General features: G+C 47.2%; 1 protein-coding gene across 1 annotated transcript in view; it reads left to right on the top strand.

The window, feature by feature from the left end:
• Positions 1–1038: 1038 nt before the first annotated feature.
• Positions 1039–26045, top strand: part of LOC149347338 (cytochrome P450 3A8-like) — a 40420-nt gene continuing 15413 nt past the window's right edge. Inside the window, exons 1-6 of the mRNA XM_089585556.1 lie at positions 1039–1173; positions 9280–9385; positions 9990–10042; positions 18682–18778; positions 20482–20607; positions 21695–21944. Coding sequence (XP_089441682.1) covers positions 1118–1173; positions 9280–9385; positions 9990–10042; positions 18682–18778; positions 20482–20607; positions 21695–21944 — 688 coding nt within the window. The 5' untranslated portion in view covers positions 1039–1117. The remainder of the gene's footprint in view (positions 1174–9279; positions 9386–9989; positions 10043–18681; positions 18779–20481; positions 20608–21694; positions 21945–26045) is intronic.

The following is a 26045-nucleotide window of genomic DNA, read 5'->3' as shown; positions in this document are numbered from 1 at the left end:
TATCAATCAGAGATGATGTAAGCAAAAAGCATAAAACGGAAAAAAGTGCACACAATATAAGCTATGGCTAATAAATTATTCTCTCTTGCCTTCCCAACAGCAACAGTATGATGTTTAGTATAACAGCAAATGAAAGTAGTGACGCGCATGCCACCGTCACTCTGCGGCCTCTCAAACTGCCTTGTCATGCCACTTTTCTAACAAAGCGCGGATAATTTATCTGACTTCATCACAGACATAATTGCTACAAATTTTTTAATGTTTCTCATACTCGAGCAGTGCTGCTTGATCGCTTTGATTGTCGAACGCTAGTGTATGCTACCAAACCGAGCAAATGCGGAATTTTTTTCACCACTGAAGCTTAATTCATGTTCTTTACTAACAGGCATTTTGCTACAAACTCTCTCACTCAATCTATGCTCGAGCGTGCTCAGTCATCTCAGGCCCACTGGTGCAGTTCGAAGAATTGCCGAACGGTCTTGTTTCTGAGGCTGGCCGCTTCTATTCGAATGGCGCTGTCTTCTCCAAAATTTTTCTAATTACGGAAATAGTCGCCCAAGTCTGCTATGTTTCGTAAAATGTTTCATGCCAAACTAGATGACTTGAGCAAAAAAAAAAGAACAAAATACGAAGCCGGCACTAAGAAGAAGAACGCTACGATAGAATTCCTGTAACGGTCTCGACACTCACAGGTTTCCAGTCGTTCATCCCTGCCAAAACTATTGCGCAATTTTACTCCGAAACTAAGGATTAGCTAACGCTCAAAGCTGAGACCGCACCAGTAACCTCGAGGAGCAAAAGTTTAGTAGTATTTTTGTAATTATAACCATGGTATTTTTTGTTCCCTTTCCCTGGAGCCACGTAAACTAAGCTGACTGACAGAAAGGACCCGCAACATGCGCGCTCCACATGTTGAATCGTATTCTGATTCGTAGCCGTTATCTTCCGTTTTGCAGTGCACAATTTTCGCATACTAGCAGCTGCCGTCGAGTCTCGCACATAAATGCCGTTCCAACCAAGAGCGAGCTGCAAGAGTCAGGCAAGCAGCTGAGTACATAGTCCCGGCACCAGTGGCACTCCCGGCTATTGTACAACTTGATTTAAACAAGTAGGAAAAATGATTGCCTTGATTGCTACGGCGTCCATCATCATTTTGTTGGGGACTTCGTACACGTACGTATACTCCAGTAATATTCTTTCTTGCTTCCCGTCGCAGAAATATCTACTAATTTCCCACAGTGGTGGTCTAGGTGTATTACCATCTACCGCGAATGCCGTAGTAGCTGGGTTCGATTTCCGAGGCCGCCGAATATTAACAGCTTTTTAATGGGTGCAAGCTTTTCCGAGCCTATTGATGATTTTGAGGCGCCCCAATCTGCAACCCGGCGTGTGTGGTAAAGACCACTTGTGCCCCCACCCCCTTTTTTTTTTACCACAGCGGCGGCGTAATAGGTGAGCCTCTACGTCACATCTGTGACATGCTGGGTTCGGGAGAGACGTCTGGTCTCTTGGATGAAAGCTTAATTTTGCCAAAAGGGCTTATGCCCTCCACAGGTTGTCTAGAAACCTACTGTTCCGGAAATATGTGAGTTTAGCCTGTTTTTCTACACCAATGAAGAGGAAAACATGGTGGTGTATATGTTGGTGTGCAGGTTTGAATATGTTCAGTGTGGCCACTGCGGCCATTCTCGACATTTAGAAGTTGTGCGTTTGTCTGAAGGTGGTTTTGTGCATAGATAGCGGTGAGTATATACATGTATTGCATATAGATATGTACAGTTTTTGTCAAAAGTTTAGAGCCCAGGGGGTTTGCCTCTATGCCTTGTAGTGGGACTCCTGAAGCATTCGTGGCAGCCCTGCCCATTGGAGGAGGCAGGACCCGAAATCATTTTACGTTCAGGAAATTTGCAGCGCTGGAGATGCATTACGAACCACACATGGTGGCTCAGAAGCAAATCCCCTGGGCTCCAAACCTCTGACAAATGCTGTACATGCGATATAGCATCGGTTGCGATGTGATCCGGATCAGGTGGAAGCGTCCCTCAATCTATAGAAACCAGAGCGCTGGGTTCCCCTCTCAGCAAGGCGACAGGCGGGCCGCAACAGCACCGAAAGGTTCTGGGGCCCGAGGTGTCGTAGTCGGAACCTAGTTGCGTTCTGCCCAGAGAGCGGGTGGCTCTTTGTGGATGCTTTACCGTGGTCGAGCATTTAAGCCGCGTATTTGTGGTGCAAATTTTATTTAAGAAAGCGGTAAGTGTTTAACTTTGTTAAACCGAGTGCATTGCGAAAGCATGTGTTCATTCTTTAATTAAAGGGGAGAATTAAGATCCGCTTTAAGGGTATGACACGACTGCTTGAGTGGGTTAATGCCCTTATATGCAGAATTGGTCATTCTATAATTAACATTCATAGATCATGGCGAGTCCTAATGCCACTACCACCGCCTTGGAGCAAGCGATTAAGCGATACGTCACTCTAATAGCAGGTGGCTGTTTCCATCACAGGCACCGGTGGGGATTGTGAATGAATTTTGCTGTTCCCGAGCAACCTCTCGGGACTAATGATTAATTTAACTGCCACCCGTCAGGTCCGGTTGTGGGGACGCCACAAGGTAACCTGACCTTGGTGTTGCAGCGCCGATTGGCTACCGGTCGTACGATGCTCCTTCGAGCTTATCCGAAGTGCTTTCACACCAAGAGATTACTTTACGCCGCCCCTCCAGCAACAGTTATCACCCCAAGAGGAAAAAGGACTGTGTGATAGCGTTTTCCAAGTCAGTGACGGTACAACCGAGCCTCAGGCAGCAGCGCACACAAAGCTATCTTAACGGAAATCTGCTTGTTAGTCAGAAAGGCCTCTTATTGCGGGTAATTGCCTTTTCTACTTGCGTTTCCCCTCCTAAATGCTTGTCGTGCTGTTTAATAAGCCCAATTTTATTAAACTAAAGCACTTCCTATTCTTCCTCTGCCACTGTTCCCGGAGGTCAAGTGTATAAGAAGCAATTGCACCTCAAGCCACCTCGGACACATGAATGGGATTGGTGCCCATTTCCAAAAGAAGCGTATGAGTAATATTGTTACGTGGCAGGAGGCGTTCACGCCACACAGAACACTGGTGCACTCACGCTGAACAGAACACAAGCACAGGGCGCACCGGATGCCAAAACACAGGCCACTGCCCAGGATTCGGAGCCCGAGCACGCGCCAAGCGCCCTCTCACTTCGTCTGCCTCATCTTCTCTGAGTCGACCCGTAGCATGACCCCCGGGCGCAAAAGCACCGTCACGGTGCTGCTTAGCGAGTGTCAGAAGAAGGTAGGTGGTAGGGCTTAAGGCGCGACACGTGCACAACATCGGAGGGTGGAGTACGGGAAGTGCACTCGGGGAAGGCAGGCTCAATCTCGTATGTGACGGCTGTGACTTGGCGCAGCACACGATACGGGCCCACATATCGAGAAAGAAGCTTTTCCGAGAGCCCTACAGGGCGAGAAGGCACCCAGAGCAATACAAGGGACCCAGGCAAGAAGGCACTGTCCAGGTGGCGGCGGTTATAGTGCTCTTGCTGAGAAGCTTGGGAGGCTTGCAAGCGGGAACGGGCGACTTGGCGAGCATGGTCGGCATGGGCAATGGCTTCACGGGCGTATTCAGAATGTGGGGGAGGAGATGTTCGATACAATGTGTCAAGCGGCAGTTGAGGCTCGCGGCCGTACAGGAGGTAAAACGGAGAGTAGCCGGCAGTGTCGTGGCGGGATGAATTATATGCAAAGGTAACGTATGGGAGTGCGACGTCCCAGTCTCGGTGATCAGAGGAGACGTACATGGCGAGCATGTCGGTAAGCGTGCGATTGAGTCGCTCGGTGAGGCCATTAGTTTGGGGGGGGGGGGGTAAGCGGTCGTCAACTTGTGCTTAGTTGAGCACGCGCGAAGAATGTCGTTTACCACTGCTGAAAGGAAGGTGTGGCCTCGGTCAGGGAGCAGTTGGTGGGGTGCTCCAGGATGAAGAATGACGTCCTGAAGAAGAAAGTCGGCGACATCAGCGGCAGTACTCGTGGGGAGCGCACGTGTTATCGCGTACCGGGTGGCATAGTCTGTGGCCACTGCAACCCATCTGTTCCCAGAAGTGGACTCAGGAAAGGGGCCGAGAAGATCCAAGCCGACACGGTAGAACGGCTCCGGAGGGATGTCAATGAGCTGAAGAAAGCCAGCGGGAGCAGATGCAGGGCGCTTGCGACGCTGACACTCATCGCAAGAACCAACGTAACGGCGCACTGAGCGGTAGAGGCCAGGCCAGAAGAACCGACGACGGATACGGTCGTACGTGCGAGTAACGCCTAGATGGCCAGCAGTCGGGAGGTCATGGAGTTCGTGGAGAACGACTGTTCGTAAGTGCTTCGGGACGACGAGGAGAAGGTCAGGACCAGTTGGTTGAAGATTCCGGCGGTATAAAATACCATCAACGAGAGCAAAGCGGTTCAGTGAAGGGTCGGTGTGGGCGGACGTTAGGCGATCGATGATGGAGAGAAGCTCCGCATCCCGACGCTGTTCTTCGCCGATAGTTGTAAACGGCGATAGAGAGAGCAGGTCAATAGCGCTTGCGCTCGTCGCAGTATTAGTGTGGGCAACAGGGTAAAGAGAGAGGCAGTCGGCATCTTTGTGCAACCATCCGGACTTGTAGATCACAACGTAGTCATATTCTTGGAGTCGTAGCGCCCAACGACCGAGGCGACCGATAGGATCCTTCAGAGAAGAGAGCCAGCACAGTGCGTGATGATCTGTAACAACTGTGAATGGCCTGCCATATAGGTAGGGTCGAAATTTGCCAACAGCCCAGACGAGGGCCAAGCACTCTCTTTCGGTAATGGAGTAGTTCTTCTCGGAAGGGGATAGGAGGCGGCTAGCATAGGCAATTACGCGATGTGTGCCGGATTGACGCTGGGAAAGGATTGCCCCGATTCCATGGCCACTAGCATCAGTACGGACTTCCGTAGGAGCTGACACATCAAAGTGTGCCAAGACCGGTGCAGTGGTAAGCTTCCTTATAAGGTGGGTAAAGGCGTGGTCTTGAGAGGACCCCCAGGAAAAACTGACATCCTTTTTAAGAAGATCGCTGAGCGGCTGAGCAATGTCGGCAAAATCTTGAATAAATCTACGAAAGTAAGAACAAAGACCCAAAAACTTCGGACGGCGTTGCTCGTACGGGGTACTGGGAAGTCCTTTACTGCTCGGAGCTTGTCTGGATCGGGACGAACCCCTGTAGCATCGACGACATGGCCTAGTATATTGAGCTGACGACGCGCGAAACGGCATTTTCAAGAGTTGAGCTGCAGCCCGGCATGACGGAAGAGGGAAAGAACTTGTGAGAGGTGGTCCATGTGGGACGAAAACGAGGTAGAAAACACAATTACATCGTCTAAATAGCAGAGGCAAGTGGACCACTTAAATCCTTGCAGCAAGGAGTCCATCATGCGCTCGAAAGTGGCTGTGGCGTTACATAAGCCGAAAGGCATAACCTTAAACTGATATAATCCATCAGGAGTAACAAAAGCAGTCTTCTCCCGATCCTGGTCATCCACAGCAATTTGCCAATAGCCAGAGCGTAGGTCTATGGAGGAGAAGAATTTGGCTCCGTAGAGGCAGTCTAAGGCATCGTCGATTCGAGGAAGCGGATAGACATCTTTTTTAGTGATCTTATTCAGGTGACGGTAATCCACAAAGAAGCGCCACGAGCCGTCTTTCTTCTTGACCAAGACGACGGGCGAAGCCCAAGGACTGTGAGAGGGCTCAATGATGTTCTTCTCCAGCATTTTTGCCACTTCCGCCTGGATTACCTGTCGTTCTGCATGGGAGACCCGGTATGGTCGGCGGCGGATCGGAGGAGCGTCGCCGGTGTCGATGCGGTGCGTAACGGTAAGAGCATGGCCGAGGGCGCTGTTATGGAGGTCGAAGATGTCGGAATAGGACTCGAGAAGTGCACGCAGCTGACAAGATTGAGCGGGGAGCAAATCGGAGGGCATCATTGCTGTGATCGCGCCGGTCAAAGTAGGAGCGTGAACAGGGTCTGCAGGAGCTGATGCATGGGCAGGGTCCAATGGGGCAAGTGGGCAGGAGCCAATAGGGGAGAACGTTGCCACGCATATGCCAGGTGGAAGGACTTGGGCTGAATAGCTGAAATTAATTAACGGTAGTGACACGCTGTTTCCCCTGATTGTAGCGACAGTATGGGGCAGTGCAACGTTGCGGTGCAGCAAGACATCTAAAATAGGGGCGACTAAGTAGTCACCATCGGCCACTGATGAGGTAGGACGTAGGGTAACGAATAAGGCGGCTAGTGAGGGCAGAGAAACTTGGTCGGGCGAATACAGTCGGGGAGAATGCAAGGGTTCAGGATCGATGGTTGGGAGATCGAGGTGTAGGACGCCTTGAGAGCAGTCGATCAGGGCGGAGTGTTCTGATAGGAAATCGAGGCCGAGGATGAGGTCATGAGCACAAGGGTTCAAAACAGTGAACTGCACCGGAAGGTCATGGCCAGCAACACTAACGCGTGCAGTGCAGAGTCCGTGAACACTAACTGTTCCACCGTCCGCGACACGCACTCGAGACCGAGCCGGCGTGAGAACTTTACGTAAACGACGACGAAGTTGTGCACTCATGACAGAGATATGCGCACCAGTGTCGATAAGCGCACGCACGGGGACACCATCAACACAAACGTCTTGTTGGTTCAAGTGGGAGGTCTGTAGAGGATTTGCGGGCCTGGCCGTGGATGCAGCGTCACCTCCGGCAGCTGCATCAGCTAGTTTTCCAAGTCAGAGCGGTCGTATGAGACTGCAGCCGAGGATCGAAGGGGCTGCGGGGATCGGAAACGACGGCCTCGGGGAGATGGACAGCGGGAAGAACGACGTGGTCGGGAGCTGGCGAGATCATTGGCCGAATCTGATTGGTCATGAGGTGGTCGAGGCGGAAAACGGCGGGGCATATCTGAACGGTTGGCATAGGAAAGCTCGGTGCGAGGAGTCGGAAACCATCTATTGCGGCATTGCCGGGAAATGTGGTCGACACAGGAACAGTTGAAACATATTGGGCGATCATCAGGCGTCCGCCACTCTGCTGGATTACGCTAGTGACGAAAGTACGGAGCCCTTGGACGGAAAACATTCCTGGTTGGTGGTCGGACGCTAGAGTTCCCGATGGAACAGATAGCATGTGAGAGATCCAAATTTGCGAGTTCCTCTCGCACGACGGCTTGAATGAGGGAGACATCGGGCAAGGGGTGACTGGGGGTGGTAGGTTGAGGGGCCGCAGGTGCACAGGCCTCCATTTCGCGGCGAACGAGCCGGGTGACTGCGTCGGTGATGTTGAGAGGCGAAGTGGGAGGTGGGCTAGGTGGTGGCTGCTGCAAAACACACGTAGATGTGGCGGCCGTATGGGGAAGTCGTTCAAACTGTGGAAATATGCGCCGGCTCTTGACTTGCTCAAAGAGACGGCACTCCTTAATAACGGCATCCACGGTATCACATCCTTTGCACAGAAGCAAATGGAAAGCGTCGTCCGCGATCCCCTTAAGGATGTGGCCCACCTTTTTGTTTTCCGACATGGAGTTGTCAACCTGGTGGCATAGGGCAAGGACGTCTTGTATGTACGTGACGTAACCTTCACTGGAGGACTGAGCACGCGACTCAAGGTGTTTTTGGGTTGCGATCTTCGAAGCATCTGGAGATCCGAACAGAGCGCGAAGCTTTTCCTTGAAGATGTCCCAACTCGTTAGTTCGTCCTCGTTGGTGTCGTACCATTGCCTTGCTGTGCCAGATAAATAGAAAATTACGTTTGCCAGCATGACGGTGGGGTCCCACCTGTTATGGGTGCTGACACGTTCGTACATGGAGATCCATCTCTCGACGTTTTCAGTTGAGGCACCGGAAAAGATGTCGGGGTCACGGGGATGAGCCATGACCATGAATGTAGTGGCAGTGGCACTTGGCGAGTCGCCGGGCTTCGTCATTGTAGCGGTCCCGGTGTAGCGACCGCTGCGAAGCTCCGTGTTGGGATAGTCCAGAACGAGAGGAAGGGGAAAGTCCTCACCTCCACCAAGATGTTACGTGGCAGGAGGCGTTCACGCCACGCAGAACACTGGTGCACTCACGCTGAACAGAACACAAGCACAGGGCGCACCGGATGCCAAAACACAGGCCACTGCCCAGGATTCGGAGCCCGAGCACGCGCCAAGCGCCCTCTCACTTCGTCTGCCTCATCTTCTCTGAGTCGACCCGTAGCAATATCTTCTGTTTGGTTACCGAAAACACAGGAATCGGTGTTGTGGCACGCACAGTTCTTTGAAGCATTGCCACTATGTAGATGTTATTCTATGGGAGGAAGCACAGTTTTAGAAATATCATCATCGTCATCCTGACTACGCCCCCTGCAGGGCAAAGGAGTCTCCCACGTCTCTCCAATTAACCCTGTCCTTCGCCAGTTGCGGCCACCGTATTCCCGCAAATTTCTTAATCTCATCCGGCCATCTAACTTTCTGCCGCCCCCTGCTACGCTTGCCTTCTCTTGGAATCCACTCCGTTACCTTTAAGGACCAGCCGTTATCTTGCCTTCACATTACATGCCCTGCCTAAGCCCATTTCTTCCTCTTGATTTCGATTGGGATGCCATTAACCCGCGTTTGTTCACTCACCCAGTCTATCTGCTTCCGGTCTGTCAACGTTACACATATTATTTTTCTTTCCATAATTAGCTGCGTTGCCCTTAAGCTGAACACTTTTAGTTAGCTTCCACGTTTCTGCTCCATTGGTCACTACCGGTAAGATACAGCTGTTGTATACTTTCCCTTGGGAATAATTTTTGAGGCCATTATCACTCATTTCCCTCTATCTGTGCTACTTCAACACGTGTGTCCGTTAAGTATGAAATACTGAGTCTAAAAGTTTTGTTTTGTTTTAAGGGGTTACCGGGACGCTGTAGGGAAGGGTTCCGGATAACTTCGACCACCTGGGGTTCTTTAACGTGCACTGACATCGCACAGCACACGGGCCTCTAGAATTTGGCCTTCATCGAAATGCAGCCGCCGCGGCAGGAATAAACCTTTGTCTTTCGGGTGAGCAGCCGAACGTCGTAACCACTTAGTCAGCGCGGCGGCTTCAATCTAAGAGTTGCGGTTTCATATAACGTTGTGCCCTTTCGCATCTAGTGGGATCGTTGAGAAGCTGTCTGAGTGCATTGGCAGTAATTTTTCTCGGTTTTCCTCTGCATTGGCAGTAATTTTTCTCTGTTTTCCAGCATTTACAAGTGGCGGAAAAAGAGGTTCTCGTACTTCCAAGAAATCGGTGTCCCTGGCCCCGAGCCGAGCCTCCTATACGGAAACCTGCTGGAAATAAAGAAAAGGGTATGTGTGATTTTACGAAACAAGATTTTGCATTTATGGGCGACATAAAAGGGCGAGTGCATGTGGAGTGTGAATCAATATTACCTACTTTTATAAAAGATTAATAAACGGTTTTTCGACAATTTCGTTTCCCAATAACAATCTGCCCAGGAAGATCACTTGCCAGAAGAAAACATTGAAGATTTGGAAGGTGGAGTTGGAAAAAATCTTATTGAGATACCTTTACAGGAAGCCGATGAAGGCGCTGATAAGGATAATGGAGTAAGGACTGTGCACAAGCACAAAAAATGATTGCGAGCTCGTAGTATCAGAGCAAGCTAGTTCTTCATCAGCGAGCCCTCTGCCTACTACTCTGGTGCACTAGAACATATCAGTGCTAATCGTGCGCTCGAAACACGACCCACAACTCCAAGAATTCCAACAACCAGCTGAATTTTAAGAAGGGCTAAACTTAATCAGAACGCATTGTCTGCGGTGAGGTTTACATGAAGTTGACTGCTCACACGATAATTTTACTTTTAATGTTCTGTGGTTTTTTGTCCCCTTTCGATATTAACGTCTATTTCTTCTCATTCTTCACTCATCACACCATAATTTCTTTCAGGGATTTTCGACATTGTTCGAAGAGTGGATAAAAAAGTATGGAAATATTGTCGGGTGAGTAGATATTTCCTTCCCATAGCTAAGTATACATATATTTGCATCTGATAACTAACTATTGAAAGCCATCACCGTCGTCAGTCGCCTTTTCCGTCCTCAACTTGAATACGCATCTTCCATTTGGTCACCCCAACAACAGTACTTTATTCATTCCCTAGAACGCGTACAAAATCGTGCCGCTCGTTTATTTCTCGCAAGTATTGCCGACATTCCGGTATTACTAACATTAAGGCTTCGTTATTCCTTGCATCCTTAGAATCTCGCAGAACAATAGCACTTATCTGCCTCATCCATCAAATTGTTTGTAGCCATCATTCCTTCACACTACCTCTTACAAAACCGGTCCGCACATCTCACCGATTGCATAATCACCTCAGTTTTAAACGCGTTTCGGGAAGGACCACTCCAGTCAACTGATCAGCCCTACCCCGTGCAATCATTTATTGGAATTGTCTTCCTGACAACATTGTTCACATCTCAGATGATGTTATTTTCAAAGAAAAAATAACCAGCATTTTGCTTTGAAGTGCGTTTTTTTCTGAAGTGTGTTCAGTAGTGTGTTTTTCAATTTAGTTCTATTTTCTGCTTGGTTGCTTGCTATTGTATAACGATGTTAAAATAAGTATCTTCTCCTTGCTTCTTTTTCCCACTCCAGTTATGTAACCCCCCACACATAATACTCCAGTCGGATTCCATGAGGTATTTCAATAAAAAAATAAATAAATAACGAGAGAATAGAGCTTATCAAGGCGGAAACTTCGGATATTTGGAAATAGTCTCTTCTAAGCGCCTAGCCTTTACAAGAAACTCTAAGGTTAATACAGGGCACCTGTGGACGTCAGTGCTGTCTACGTGCGCTATGTTTTGTACTTTGTTTCTATAAAGCGCCAGGCGCTATGAATTTCAACAACATGGCAGAAATCCCCAAGCTGTTTTAAGGTCACAAAGATGGATAAGAAGCCAGGACTCCCTCACAACTCCTTTCAGGACATTGTTTTCCCGCGCGGGATTCAATTCTGTAGAAAGCAGGCTTCATGCCTTATTTTAAAGTACTTACTGGACAGGGACCTAGTCTCCACATGGTGATAAGAGAAGTGACTGTTATTTCTGTTTGTTCGTTCAGTGCCGGATTATGTGATTCAGTTATTGTAGGTGTCGCTACGGTAGAGCCATTGCCGGAAGAAACCGCAATGCTAACGCCACGTGTAGCTTAGAGCATCCGAACTCAACTAAACTCATATATCTGAAACTCATGTAGTGCAAATTTAATGTTGTCGTGTATAGGCTGGCATGTATTTTTATGTCGTCTCAAGTGCCAAATGAAGGGATGCAGCTGTAACATCTAGAGCCAATGTGATATAGGAATGACTACGTTTGCTTTGTAAGAAAGGGGTAGTCGTCACGCTTTTAGAGCTCATGTAACTTTCAAGAACTTTATTTTTTGAGGTATGGTACATATAAAGCTCAAACAAGTGGAAACGGAATTTTTGATGTGTCCCTGCAATCTTCACCTTCTCTTGGGGGCTTTATGGGTCAAAAAACATGTACCTGAGCATTGTCGAGATACGCAAGGTGCTGATATTTTTTAGCAACAGCCGTGCGCACTCAGTAATACGGCTTTGTGGGCCCTTCCCTCAGCGATTCAGTCTAGTATGTTCCGTTCCTCCGACTGACCACTTAAGCTAACGTTCTCACCAAAGACAGCGCACTCGATCGGCGCACAACTGTTATGATAGTTTGTTGGACCTCTTAGTCCAACAAACGTTTCTTCGCAAAGCAGTCATACTGCCGGTACAAATGTGGTGGGTAGTTTCAGTGTTTTTATTTCGTGCGGTCAGCAACTGCATCGCTCATATCCCATGATGAAGTTTTGATTGAAGATACTACTTGAGTGATGCTGTGTATCGTGCCACCAAGAATATCCCGAAGAAATCTTAGGGTGACGGAAGGTGGGAAAGACCGAAGCCAAGTGAGTAAGGAGGGTGCACTGCCAAAACTTCCCTGCGCCCGAGAATAAGTTTATGCACAATATATTACGCAGTGAAATGTGAAATCTGCGTTGTTTTCACCAGAAGTGCGTTTCACTATTCATCATAAATCGTGGGCACAAGGAACCCGGTTATCCTGCAGAAACTTACACTTGTAGCCCGTCGTAGCCTGGACTTTGCTGCTTTATTTCCAAACAAATGCACTAACCATTCAAGCCCCGTCCAAAACACGCAGTCGCTTCTATGAGAACAAGTCTGTACTGTTACGCTCTCTCGAAGTTTGATAGTCATGGGTCCCGGTAATTCTGTGAGGATATCTTGCACCAAACAACACGCTAATAATTCACGACTTGTGAAGACCGCAAAGAAGTGGCAATATTGGTCATACCACTCTGAGATGGTGGGCAAAACTGGAGCATTTCTCTTGCGGCCCTCGCTTCTTTAAGCCCTCGTTTAAAATTCGCTCAATCCCTCCCAAAAGCAAATTATATCCTTTCCGTTCAAAATTACATTTTAAACAGTCTATGCCGTCCTGCATTAAGGTCAATTTACATTCCATGGTACAAAGCCAGCATCTCCTCACGGGCAAAATCCGCGCATGCATTTTAAAGAACAGCGCTTTCGCGACGGGCTGTTTAGGAATTCGTTTGCTCGTGTCAATATATTCTGCCCCGGTCCAAAACAGTGTAACAACCGACCCAGAGCAGCAAGAAAGACTACAGCAAGGTCTCTCAGAACCTGTTTTCTCCTGATAGTGCTTGCTTATAGCGTCACAATACGCGATCAGAGCTTAGGCTGCGAAAAACGTTCGCACTGCATCTTTTTTCATACGACAAAGCCCAGATAGAAACTGAAAAGACACTGTGCAGCTTTTGTATTCGTCCTTGAACACTGAAAAAGCTTACAAGGGTAGACGTGCAGGCTAGTTGGTGAACCATGATTCTTTAAAACAGCGCAAAAGACAGGGACACAGAAAGAAAAGACACACACAGCGCTGACTTACAACTAAATCTATTCATGGAAAATACATGTATATATACATGTATTTTCTGAACTATATATACATGTATTTTCTGAATTGCTGAAGTATTTCAACCTCGTGATGATATTAAGCTGTCCAAGATCAAAACAAATGCAAAAAAATTATGTGGCAGGTTAAACCTGCAACATCTGGTTAAATCAATTGAAAACAGCAATAAGGACCACCTAGATTTATTCTTTTCCGCAAAAACCCACAAACCAGAATGCCCTTTCCGTGTAATAGTATCCGAAAATAAATCATGGCAGAAATCGATAGCTCTGTTTTTGCAAGAGAAACTAGCCCTTTTGCGAGTTAACGATCCTTTCGTGGTAAAGAAATCTGACGAGGTCCTTGACTTTCTGAACTCCTGTAACGATAAGCGGCTGAGTGCTATATCCATCGACATTAAGAACTTATATTATTCCCTCCCGAAGGATAAATTGTTAGAGTGCATTGAGGAGTGCATTGATCAACTTGGAGTGGTGGCTTTCCAGAATTCTGCAGGAATATCGGTTGGTGCTTTTTTATAACTTTTAACTTTTTATCTAAATTCAACTTTCGCGAAGTGGGAAGACAGCTTTTATCTCCAAAAAAAAGGAATTTGCATTGGTTCCTGCATTGCTCCCAGTCTTTGCGATTTACTTTTAGCCAAATATGACCGACTGCTGCGCGACAGTCTTGAAGGAACCAATGTTTTTAAAGTTTTTAGATTTGTAGATGACTTTTTAGTGATTTTTAACATCAGCTCTGGATTTTACGAGCATGATGTTTTTAATGCACTCACCATTTTTCGTGAGGGTCTTAAACCACTAACTCTGACGCACGAACTTCCGGAAGATGGAACAATTCACTTTTTAGATCTAAACATTGTATTTACTGACAACCACGTGCGTTGGGCATATGAACCCCGATCTAACAAGCCACTACTTCAATTTCAATCAGCGCATTCCAAACTGGTTAAGAGAGCTATTGTTAATTCGTGTTTCAAGAACGCCCTGAAAAAATCTTGTGAGCACTTACAAGACTACAGTTTTGCTCGGCAGTCGTTTAGGCTAACGTCAGCAGGCTACCCGAAGCATCTACAGATATTTGTCGCAGAGGCCTTGCTCAAGCACGAACAAAAAGGCGAACATAGCCCCGACACAGTGTCATCAAGGAAGCAGAAAAAAATGGCGGTAATTCCCTATATGCATACATTCTCGCACAACTTAAAGAAGCTAGCGCAGCGTTCAGACGTTCGCGTAGCCTTTTCCGCCCCGTGTAAGCTCTCCATCCTTAGTCGCATGAGTTGTCCCGTGACAAAGCCAATGGTTGCATGCAAGAAAAACCATCAAAACAGGTATGTAGATTGTACTGAAGGGATAGTTTATGAACTTCCGCTATCTTGTGGAAAACTATACGTCGGACAAACAGGGCGTTGCCTCAACGACAGATTAAGGGAACATAAAAATGATTTGGCTAGCTCCAAAGACCGCAACCTGCCGCTTCACTGCTCTGAATGCACAAAAGAAAATCAGGAAGTGTGTAAACCCATGTTTTATAGGTGCCGAACTTTCAAAAGAAGCAAGGACCGAACCACGAGGGAAATATTGAGGCCCAAAGGATATCAGCTCTGGGTGACCTTTGCGTCAGCACCCCTTCTCTTGCGCTATCTGAAAAAGAACGGGCGTACTTGGCAAAGCGCGCGACACGTCAATAGGTTTTTTTCAATTTTTTTGGCGCATTTTACCAGTTTGCCGCCTTCGCGCATCTTGCCTTATGTATATATACATGTATTTTGCATGAATAAATTTAGTTGTAAGTCAGCGCTCTGTGTGTCTTTTCTATCTGTGTCCCTGTCTTTTGCGCTCTTTTAAAGAATCATGAAAAAGCTGTAGCACACATCACACCTTGCTGACAAGGAAGGGAAAAGGAAGGGAAAACTTTATTTACACTAATGGTTTTTCCTGCGGTTTGGGGGCATCTTCAGAGACGTCTTGGTTCTACCCCCAGGAGCCTTCTCTGTCGAAGTCGTCCGCCTCTAATCAGTGGTCGGTTGCCCTCAGTCCAGGGCTCCGCTGGCCACTGCCGCCCGTTGAGCTCGCTGTACCAGACCTTGTTGGTCTTCGCAGCGGTCGCTGGACAGCAGAGTCTCCCACTGCTCCGCACTCGGGTTTTGTATTTTGGGGACCACGTCTATGTTTTGGCAGGCCCATGTGATGTGGTATAGTGTAGGTTTTTCGTCGCACCAGGGACATTTGTTCGTGTATATCGTAGGGTGCATTTTGTTTAGTATATGTAGGTTTGCGAAAGAGCCTGTTTGTAATTGTCTCCAAGTGACAGCTTCCTCTCTGCTGAGAGATTTGTGCGGTGGGGGATATCGCATTCTTCTGCCTCTATAGTTTTGTAGTATGGCCGAGTATTCCCTGGGTGCTGGCGCGAGTTCCGCGGTCTCGTCGGAAGCTCGGAAAGTAATGTATCCTCGAGCTATCCTGTCGGCCTCTCGGTTCCCTGCCACCCCCGTGTGCCCCGGTACCCACACAATTTTGTGTCGGATCTTGTCGTTTTGTTCTTCCCGGTTTTTAATTCTGTCACTCGCTGCGAGGAGTATACGGAGCGCGTGACGACCTATCCTGCCATTCATGTAATTTCGGCAGGCTGTTTGAGAGTCCGTAAGTATTGTTAGTGACCGCCCGGTTCTATAGCCCTCCGCCACCGCTAGAGCAACGGCTACTTCCTCGGACTCTGCAGCTGTGCAGCCTCGGAGAGACGCGCTGGTCATTTCGCGTAAAGACGAATCGACCACCGCCGCTACAGCGATTTTGGTATCTCCTCCTCTCCAAGACGCGTCTGTATACACGGTCGTGGCTTGAGGAGCGTATGTTTTCTCGATGAATTCGGCCCTCGCTTCTCTTCTGCCTCGATGGAGGTTGGGATCCATGTTTTTTGGTATTGGCGCTACCTTGAGGGTCTTGCGAAGCTCGTCGGGGATCGTTGCCGTCCTCGACATTTCTCACATCTGCTCGCGGTATCCGAGCCTCTGCAGGAGCGCTCTTCCTGTCGTTGTTTGCAACAGCCTGAGTTTTTGCGACTCAAGCTGCGCCTCTCGTAGCTCCTCAAAGGTGTTGTGTAATCCCAGGGCCATGAGTTTTTCTGTAGACGTGTTGCGTGGTAGTCGGAGCGCTGTCTTATACGCTTTGCGTAGCAGGGCATCCGCTTGTTGTATTTCATTTTTGTTGAGGCACTGGTAGGGTAGGCTGTACGTGATTCGACTAACCATTAGGCTTCTGACTAGTTTTAGTGTGTCTTCTTCACGCATGCCATGTCGCCTGTTCGTGATACGGGTGATCATGCGTGCGACTTGTAGCGTTGTTGCTTTCAGTAGGGTAAAAGTGTGAGTACTGCGCTGGTTGGATTGAACCCACATGCCCAAAATTCTTATTGTTGTCTTTTCGGGTATGGGCGTCCCTTCTATGCAGACGTTGAGTTTTAGGTCCTCGTTGGTTGGGACGGTCCGGTTTTGCTTGCCTCTCCAGACTCTCAGCAGTTCCGATTTCTCGGTCGAGCATGAGAGTCCTCTTTCTGCGAGGTATTGCTCTACACAAGAGGCCGCTTGCTGTAGCCTTTCTTCCTTCTCTCCGAGACAGCCCGTGTTTGTCCAGACTGTTATATCGTCAGCATACATTGCATGCCTGATGCCTTCGATGTTCTCTAGTTTTCGAGCTAGGCCTAAAAAAAAAACAAATTGCATGCGGCTGTGCAAGCAAATACTTTGTTTGCTCTCCATTTGTTTGGCCTCCCATTTCTCTGCCTTCTTCCGCATATCCTCCATGCGCTGTTACCAGTACACGCCGATTCCCATGTTGTTCCCTTTCCGATAGTTTTTCGGAGTCTATAACCAATTCAGATTCTAAAATGCCCGTAGATGTGTTTATCAGTTGCCATGGCAAATGCTTTGATATTTCGTCCACATGACAAGAGAGAGAGAGAGAAAAAAAAACTTTATTGTACAAGGAATTCGGGGCACGCCCCAGGGTCCCCGCACGACCCCACTGCACTCAAGTGTTTATGTTCCTAAGGTCCATAACACTGGCAGCCCGGCCGGTTGCGATGGTCTGCACGGCCGGGTCCTCCGAGCGCAGCAGGGTCTCCCAGTCCTCCCAGGTCTTGAGGTTCAAACACTTCCTATAACGCTGCCAAAGCTCTGCCCTCTCTTCTTTAACCACTTCGTGTTCATAATATTTATCAGTTCTTTCTGCGCCATGTAAGGTGGCGAAGAAAACGAAAACCAAAGTATCTGTCTGACCTTTCAGTGTGCAGTTCAAACGCGGAGTACGGTGCAGTAGTCCGACCAGCTCGGTAAGCACGGAAAGAGCAATATGGCGCCAAACGTAAATAATCTCATCATAAAGTGAAAAGGAGAAAACCAAAAATGCAAAACCAAAAGCAAAGAGAGGACTACATACAGCTGATCTGCCAGTTCACATTGAATTACCGCCTGTCCGTTTTGCGCAATGATGATTCAGTTTTGTTTGGCTTTCAAGGAAGTCTGCATATCACACAGGAACAACTACCAAAGTGGCTACCTCAGAAGTATTCCGCGGCAAAAGCTGCACGAAGGTTGAGACGCTCACCGCTCACTAAAAGCAGCTGCGGCTCATACCACCGTTTCTTGTTTTTTATATATTAAACTGCCGCTATGAACATCATAGATTATGCAATAGAAACTCATCAGACAACCATATACTCATCATGTATAGAAGTTTGAAAGTGTACCTGCCAACGCAAGATTAAATGGGTTGGTAACTACAACCTATCATTTCGTGGCACATCCATCAGCGGGTGCAACTATTCATGCTGAACGCATGGTCCCCGTCTCTTTCCGGGCAGGGCAGTGGGCACCGCATCGAAGGGTTTTGCCTCAGAAACGATGTTCAGAATTTGAGTTTAGAATGAACTGGAGACAGACCTGTGCTGTGAGCCCTTCGCGACGTGTACGTGCGTCATCATGACACCAAATTCAGGGAACGCGTCAGGAAAGCATTTTCTGTTCTCATTTGTTGCTGACGATGCGTAGAGTTTTGCGGCAAAATACAGCATAGAACAAATGTTTCACATGTCGAAGCGCCGAAATTTGTGCTAAACTGAGCCGCATTCGTTTACGTTGTTACAAGCTCGCTTGACATCATCAACGGTTCTGCAACTATCGCTGTCCTGTTGCGCCAATTGTAACTCGCCAGAAATATTAGCTTAGTGGCGTCGTGTAGTCAATGTACGGAACCTGACATAGAAAGGATGGATGTAAAAAAAAAAAAGTTCCGTTACGCCAGGTTCGCAAACATAAAATGTCTCGCAAATGTAAACAGGCGACAAAGCAGTGACCAGAACGTGAGCTGGGCCCGGTAGTGGCTGCCACTGGCTAGTTTTGCCACTAAAGGTTCATAAAGCTTGTGTAATTCTTGTTCATTTCTGTGTGAGCGAAACTGGAAGATCGTTTTTCAAACATTACTTCCTCCTAAGCTGCCTCATTCAGCTTGACGGCCTCAGAATCTTTTAAAAAAGTGTTACGAGGTACTACGAGTAATTACTCCTTATCCTAACAGTGAGTTCAACGTACTAACTGCTTCCTTGCGGTGTATCCTACGTAGGTTCTACAATGGAGCCCTGCCTTTTTTGCTGGTCAACGACCTGAAGCTCTTGAACAAAGTAGAGATCGAGGACTTCCACAATTTTGCAGAACGAGGGGTGAGAATATGAAGATTGAGTTCGGTAACAGGCATCGATTTTTAATGATACTACACGTCATTATCTGTGGATAGCTGCCACACTCACAACATAAAAGGCAACAAGAAAACTTTTGGTATTGTTCGTTCGTCCCCTTACGCGGCTTCATAGTTTGAGAACAAGTGCTACCCATCCCTCTAGTACGGCAGCACATCCCACCTTCTCCCCAAAGGGACTTAGCCGTTTGATAATAGTTATATAACTGGGTTTGCTGAATAATTTTTGTCGTTTCCTTATGCGCATCAGTCCCTCGTAGTTGTATCAGACTGGATGGGGTGTCTGTGCTGCATTGTAATGCTAAAGTATATTTGTAAAAATAGCCTTTTTAACGCCCTTACTGCGCAGAATATAGTAACAGAGGACCTCACTTGATTTTAGAGCACAACTCAGGCGCCTGTTCCTGCGTTCCCTGATGTCGGCGTAGTCTACGTAACATGTCACCTCACAGGTAGAGCGTGACAGGTGGCGTGCTGGCAGGCAGTAGCAGTGAGAATCGCCACGTGTCATTGCGAAAGCCGTGGAAGGTGGCCACCGCGGGAAGATCCCGGAGGGTGGCTAGCAGCGTATCCATCCAGCATTGACAGTGTGGAGTATGAAGAGCTACCCTCAAACTTCAATTGCCAAATATCGTAATGTCTGTTTTTGTTTTTTCAGATAATATTGTCTTAACATATTCCTCACCAGTACAAACGCAGCGACTTGTGACGTTACATTAAGACTGTTAGTAAAGAAGGGTTTATATCGCGGTCTGTACTACTGCAGACAATAAACCATTGGAATGCCCTGCCCAACGTCGTAGTATCATGCAACGATCGCAAATCATTTCACGCTAAACTCACCAGTCATTTTCAAAACACGTGAACCGTTTGTTGGCCTTTACTTTTTTCTGTACTTACTCTGTGTTTTTCTTGTATTTTCCTGTACATTTTTGGCTTCTCTTATTTTATAACAACTTCATACTCTTTATTTTATTTTTGTAGCGTTTGCAGTTGCAGTGTTTCTTTCATTGCCTATGTTTTCATCATGAGTGCATTTACACAAAACAACTTGTAACCCCCTCCTTATGTAATGCCCTCGGGCCTTTAAGGATGAAATAAGTGAAATGAAATGAAAGAGCGAGAGAATAAAAATACAAGACATAAGTAAAAATTGTAATAAAGGATTAATTACTCATTGGAATCCACCCGAGCGCAGCCATACGGCTACAAAGGAATTACAAATATACTCCACCTTGAGGAATTCCCCTAAACATTTGACCAAAACTGTTCCCACTTCGAGTTATTGATCAATTCGCTCTCGCCCTACCATAAGCTTGCCGTCCCGGTTAGCTCAATTGGTAGAGCGACTGCTCCGGTGAAGCGGTGGTCCCGGGTTCGAACCTCGGACCAGGACGAATTTTTCTTTAACTACGAAGTTTCTGAGAAAGCTGTATAGCTTTCCTTTGTAGCCGTATGGCTGCGCTCGGGTATATGCCAATAATTACTCCCTTATTACAAATATACTCCACGTTGGGGGATTCCCCTAAACATTTGACCAAAATAAGTAAACAATATGTCTGAAAAGCGCATTCCTAAGCAAAGGTGGCTCTGAGACGAAACACTTTGCAGCTTTTATGAAAACTTTAGAGCGTAATAGATAATCTACAATTATACATCCGCTTACAGACTATCATCGAGGTTCAGGCCGTGCCCGAATTTCACAAGAAACTGATCGTCAACGCTCCTGTGGACCGATGGCGCGAAATGCGTGCCGTGCTGAGTCCGGCCTTCACGGCCAAGAAATTATCTCAGGTGAGCAGTTTCCAGCTCTGAACCTGTTCTGCACATAGAAAATGGGTCACCACGATGCACTAAAGCCAGTGAAGAATTGGTAAACATACCCCTCTTAAAAGCAGCGACTGAGTGAAGACCAAAAACTTCCGAAGTGGTAAATTGAGAAAATCCTACATTCCAATCAGCAGGCGCTAAGCAATACGATTTCATAATAGACAATTAGATACTAATTTCATGCCCAACAGGGGATGTGCATGCTCCCAATGCGTCAAGGGGTTTGGATTCAAAAATTCAGGGAGCACTTTGACTGTCTAAAGTGCATAGAGGCGAAAGCGTTTTCCTCACCACTTTGCCTATGTGACAGTGGTGACGTCACCAGTGGATGACGTCACACATAACTGATGACGAATTAATGACAAAATACTAATTAATGACTAATTACTGATTAATGACTATGTACTAATCGACTGATAATTAATGACGCTTAAGCTTCGCCTTTAGGAGTGGAAGGCGACAGCGTGTTGTAGCGCTGCCAGGGGGTCCGTGGAACGCCACCACCCGTTCGGCCCGATGCCTTCCCCTTTGAAGGGAATGCTTTTTGAGGAAAGGATATGGCGCAGTAATTCTCTGTCATCGCGTTGGACACCTTAACCGCCCTGTACAGGAAGAGAGAAGTGGGAGTGAAAGAAGGAGGGGCCGTAATGAAGAAGCTGAAAATTCTATTTGAGGAAAGGAAATTACGCAGTAAATGTCTCACATATCTCGGTGGACACCCGTCAAAACGCGGACACGTCTGCCGACACGGCTGCCGACACGGCTGTCGACACGGCTGTCGACACGGCCGTCGACACGGCTGCTAATGACAGTATGAGGCATTAAAGGCTTTCGCCTTAATACCTGTGTTTGATTGTTTTAATTAAATTCGTCATGTAGGCATGGTTTTGGCGAAAAGCGTTAAGCATCAGATTTGAAGCAAACAATCGGAAAAGCCCTGGCCCTGTCTAGTCTCTATCACGTGGCTGAACTAAGGTGTATTCTATTATCAATATTTATACAGAGGAATATGAGAAATGGCGCTCTAATTGTCCGCCGTCTCATGGCGCAGATCTTCGTCATTATGGACGAGTGCACGGACGCTATGATAAAGCTCCTTGAGAAGAACGCCGAACTTGGAGAGGCCGTAGAGCTAATTACGGTTTTTCGACGCGCGACCATGGACACCATGTTCAAGGTTGGCTACGGCGTCGACCTTGATGTACAGAACAGCCCGCCGGGTGGGCCCCTGGACCAGATGGGTGTTGGTGCTGGAAGGCTGGTGCAAAGCGTACCTCTTCAAGGCGTGACTTTTTTGTCCAGTGAGTAGCATCACTTTACCCTTTACCTAACTCATGTGAGTTACTGGCGTTTCTAAGGTGTCACGAAGATAGTTCAGCAAGGGACTGCGCAGTAGAAACAAGCACAAGAGCACAAGGAGAGGCGCATATGTCCTGTGATTGTCCTTTTGCTCTGCCTCTCCATGTCTGCACTGCTCTGTCCCCGGCTTAACTACGTACGGCTCACTTTCCCGGCAACGGGCAGTGTTTCAGGAATCACCAGTGCTGTTTTAGAATTGCTTTGTCATGGGTGGCGTTTTCACCGACAACAAGATGATACAGTGAAAGGCTGAGCAGTCTGATGCGTTTGAAAGGATGCTGGAGTTACTGAACAGTTGCAAAAGGATTTGCCGGGCTAGTTGGTTCATTTCTGAAATAAAGATTTGACTACGCGAAAGGATTAGGACAACAGGGAGACACATTCACGACACTTAGAAGCACAGACTGACAACTTTATTTTTCAGGAAAACGCAAGCCGCAAGATAAACTCTAGATTTTAGTCTTTTTCATATTTTAGTGTTCAATTCGAAGATGGCATAATCTAGAGTTTATAAAGGGAATAATTAATCATTGGCATCCACCCAAGCGCAGCCATATGGCTACAAAGGAAAGCTATACAGCTTTCTCAGAAACTTCGTAGTTAAAGAAAAATTCGTCCTGGTCCGGGGTTCGAACCCGGGACCACCGCTTCACCGGAGCAGTCGCTCTACCAACTGAGCTTACCGGGACGGCGAGCTCATGGTAGGGCGAGAGGGAATTGATCAATAACTCGAAGTGGGAACAGTGTTGGTCAAATATTTATGGGAATCCCCCAAGGTGGAGTAAATTTGTATTTGTACAAATTTTTACAAATTTACTCCACCTTGGGGGATTCCCCTAAATATTTGACCGACCAATCTAGCGTTTATCTTGTGCAATGTACCGTCTTGTCACAGAGAGCGCTTAAATACGGCTTGTGTTTTCCTGAAAAATGAAGTTGTCAGTCAGCGCTTCTAAGTGTCGTGAATGTTTCTTCCTGTTCCTGTTGTCCTAATCCTTTCGCGCAGATAAATCTTTAATTCAGAAACTAAACAGGGCTTAGAATATAGGAAATCTCTTCCTGCTTGCACATATTCCCCTGGTATTGCTACTGCGGAGATCACAGGAAGTGATACTCTGCAGTCTTCAGTCATCTAATAAAAGCGGGCGGAACACCTGCTGTACTGATATGGCGAATGTACCTTGTACGTACACCGAGTATAACCAAGCGAACGGTAGTGTGCACAGCCTCGGAGGGAACACTTTATCGTATGTGCGCACAGCTGGGAAGCCCAAATTTTGTGCCCTGCACTTATAGGTCATAAACGCCCCTTGCTGGTGAGGCTGACAAACTACTTTCTTTTGGCACTCTGAAAACAGCCTGTATGTTGTCAGCAATCTGGGTTGCGCAAAATGTGAAATAAATTCGAACTTCACGTAATTTTCAACCAGTTTCTCTCATTTTGTAGCTGCTTCTACGGAGTACTGCGCATTACTTTACTTAAAGCCAGCAGTCAGCTCGTATCAAGACGTAGCAAGACAAGAACAAAAAAGAAAAACGTTGCACTGTTTGAAGACTGGGCACTTCCCCCCAGAACACAGTCTTTGTCCCTGTCCAGGGGTGGTCAGGCTTGGCGTGCGTCCACAAATACCAGTAGTATACGCGTGCACGAGGTATATGCCGACAAATGTTGAATAATTCGATATCACAGCGACAGCACTCCTAAAATGACCGCGAAGACATGTCAGGTTTTGAACTTCGCTTAATGTTACGAATACATCCAGACGTAGGTCTATAGATGATGCGGGGTAATTGAACGAAGCTTCCATTAGCCAGAAATAACTCACTGTTTACCGTTTCATATTTCAGTTGATTACGTGGAACGCATCATGCAAGAACCAATGCTACTCAAGGCCCTAGATAGCACGCGGAAACCAAATCTAACAATATTTTCCTCAGCCATACTAATATGAACTATTTGGTGTGAAGGAAAAAGGAAAAACCTACAGGGGGCACTGAAGTCTGCTCACATGCTATGAATGCGAACGCATTGTCCACTACTGCTGTTTCTGTTGGTGCGTTTGTGATTTGTGCGTTTGTGTAACCGAGTCCGCTTTGGTAAAAAAAACCGGGAACCATTCGGAGCTTCGCGGGTTAATGCCCCTATATGGAGAATTGGACATTCTCTACTTTGCATTCATAGATGGTGACGAGTCGTCATACCACTACCTGCTAGTGGCACAGCGGTGGAGCGATGCGCCACTGCACTGGAAGGTGGTTGCCACAGCCACTCATAGGGATCGTGCTGCCCATGTTGCTCTTCCCGGGCAACTTCCCGCTCCTCTGGCGCGACGCTCCTCCGAACTTACCCAAGCTTCCGCCCATTGGCTGCACCTTACGCGGCGCTCCTACGAACTTGCCCTAACTTACCCGAGTTACCGAATAACTCGGGTAAGATTGGGTAGTGCCTACACTTGATGTGAATACTTTCTGTGCTCACCTTTTTAGCATTTTATGTACACACTTTCCATGGACGCTATGCACGAGCCAGGTAATGCTTTAGAGTTAAAAAAAGATGTAAACGGAGAGAGATGTTAGGGAGCATCTTGTGTTGAGCTTTTATTAAACTATGTTGCTGGAATCGAATAATGGTCATGTTCATTCTCCTATGTACTACTTTCCCTAGTGAAGAAAGCGGTATGAGGCAGTAACCTTATAAATATATTTGCATTATATACCTGCAGTGAACGCAATGGGTTTGTACAAGAGAGAGAGAGAGAGACTCTTTAATGAAGAGCAGAGAATTTAGCCGGCGTTTAAAAATCGCTGGCATGCTACTCTGCGTAGGGAGGGGAATTTGGGAGATAAAGGCAGAAGGAGAGCAGTGTGGAAGAGGTAAAAAGAAAGAAACGAAGATAAAATGCGGTCATGAAATGGGTACTAAGGATGCAATGGCGAGTATTGACGTAACCTATGGAACGATGGAGTGCATAGACAGTCAAATGGGCTGACGAAGTTCACTGCATGAAGAAAGCATGAAGGTAACGTGCAAGTGAATTTAAAGCTTATCGAGATGTCAAATGTCTTTTAAATATGTGAATAGAAAGTTCATTGCAAGTCTCTGTTGCCTAAGGCAGGCTAAGGGACCTAAAACTTTTTCCATTGTTAGGGGCAATGGGCAGAGCTTCTGCATGCAATGTTCATAGTACGCACGCTCGTTAGCATACGCAGGGCACTCAAGCAAGATACGAGGGGTGTTCAATAAAGATTTCCCCTCACTCACTTCTACTTATTGCAGGATGCTGAAACTGCGCATATGTAATTACTGAAGTCACTATAGGTCACATGCCAATGTGCAACTCTCAAGTAATAACGGTCTTTCTTTTATGGGTGCTGAAGTGGTGTGAGGTGTGATAATGGGTGCAGTGGAATACAGAGCAGTCATCAAGTTCCTGTACTTTAAAGGCCGCACTCAAAGGATACTTTCCATGAGATAAAAGAGGTTCATGGGGAGGATTTCCCATCATATGATGCAGTGAAGAACTGGCATTGTCAATTCAAATGTGGTCGGAGTTCGGTGGAAACGGCTCCGATTGCAGGACGACCCCACTCCGCTATCGATGAACACACTATCCAGCAAGAAAATCGCCCCGTAACCGTTGGATTCCTAGCCTAAAATGTCAACATTAGTTTTGGGTCCGTGGAAAAAATCATTTAAGACCATCTTCATCTGCGTAAGGTATCCGCTCACTGGGTTCCCCCGCTCCTCACACCTTTCCAAAAGCAGGGACGAGTCGAATGTTCTCAGGCTCTTTTGACTATATGCCATGGAAACCAGGAAGACTTTTTCAACATACTGATTACACAGGATGAAAGCTGGGTCCATCACTATGACTCGGAGGCAAAAGTCCAGTCTATGCAAGAGAAGCACTTGGACTCACCGCCTCCAAAGAAGGAACGCGCCCAGCCCTCGGCGGGCAAAGTCGTGCTCATAGTCTTTTGGAACCAGCACAAAGTACCCTTGATGGATTTTTTAGAAAAGGATACCACGATTACTGGGGCAT

Source organism: Amblyomma mixtum, chromosome 4 (genome assembly GCF_055824585.1).
Source record: "Amblyomma mixtum isolate Tamu chromosome 4, ASM5582458v1, whole genome shotgun sequence".
NCBI classification, from domain to species: Eukaryota; Metazoa; Arthropoda; class Arachnida; order Ixodida; family Ixodidae; genus Amblyomma; species Amblyomma mixtum.
Note: the sequence above shows the minus strand (reverse complement) of the source record. Positions and strands in the feature narration are given on the sequence as shown.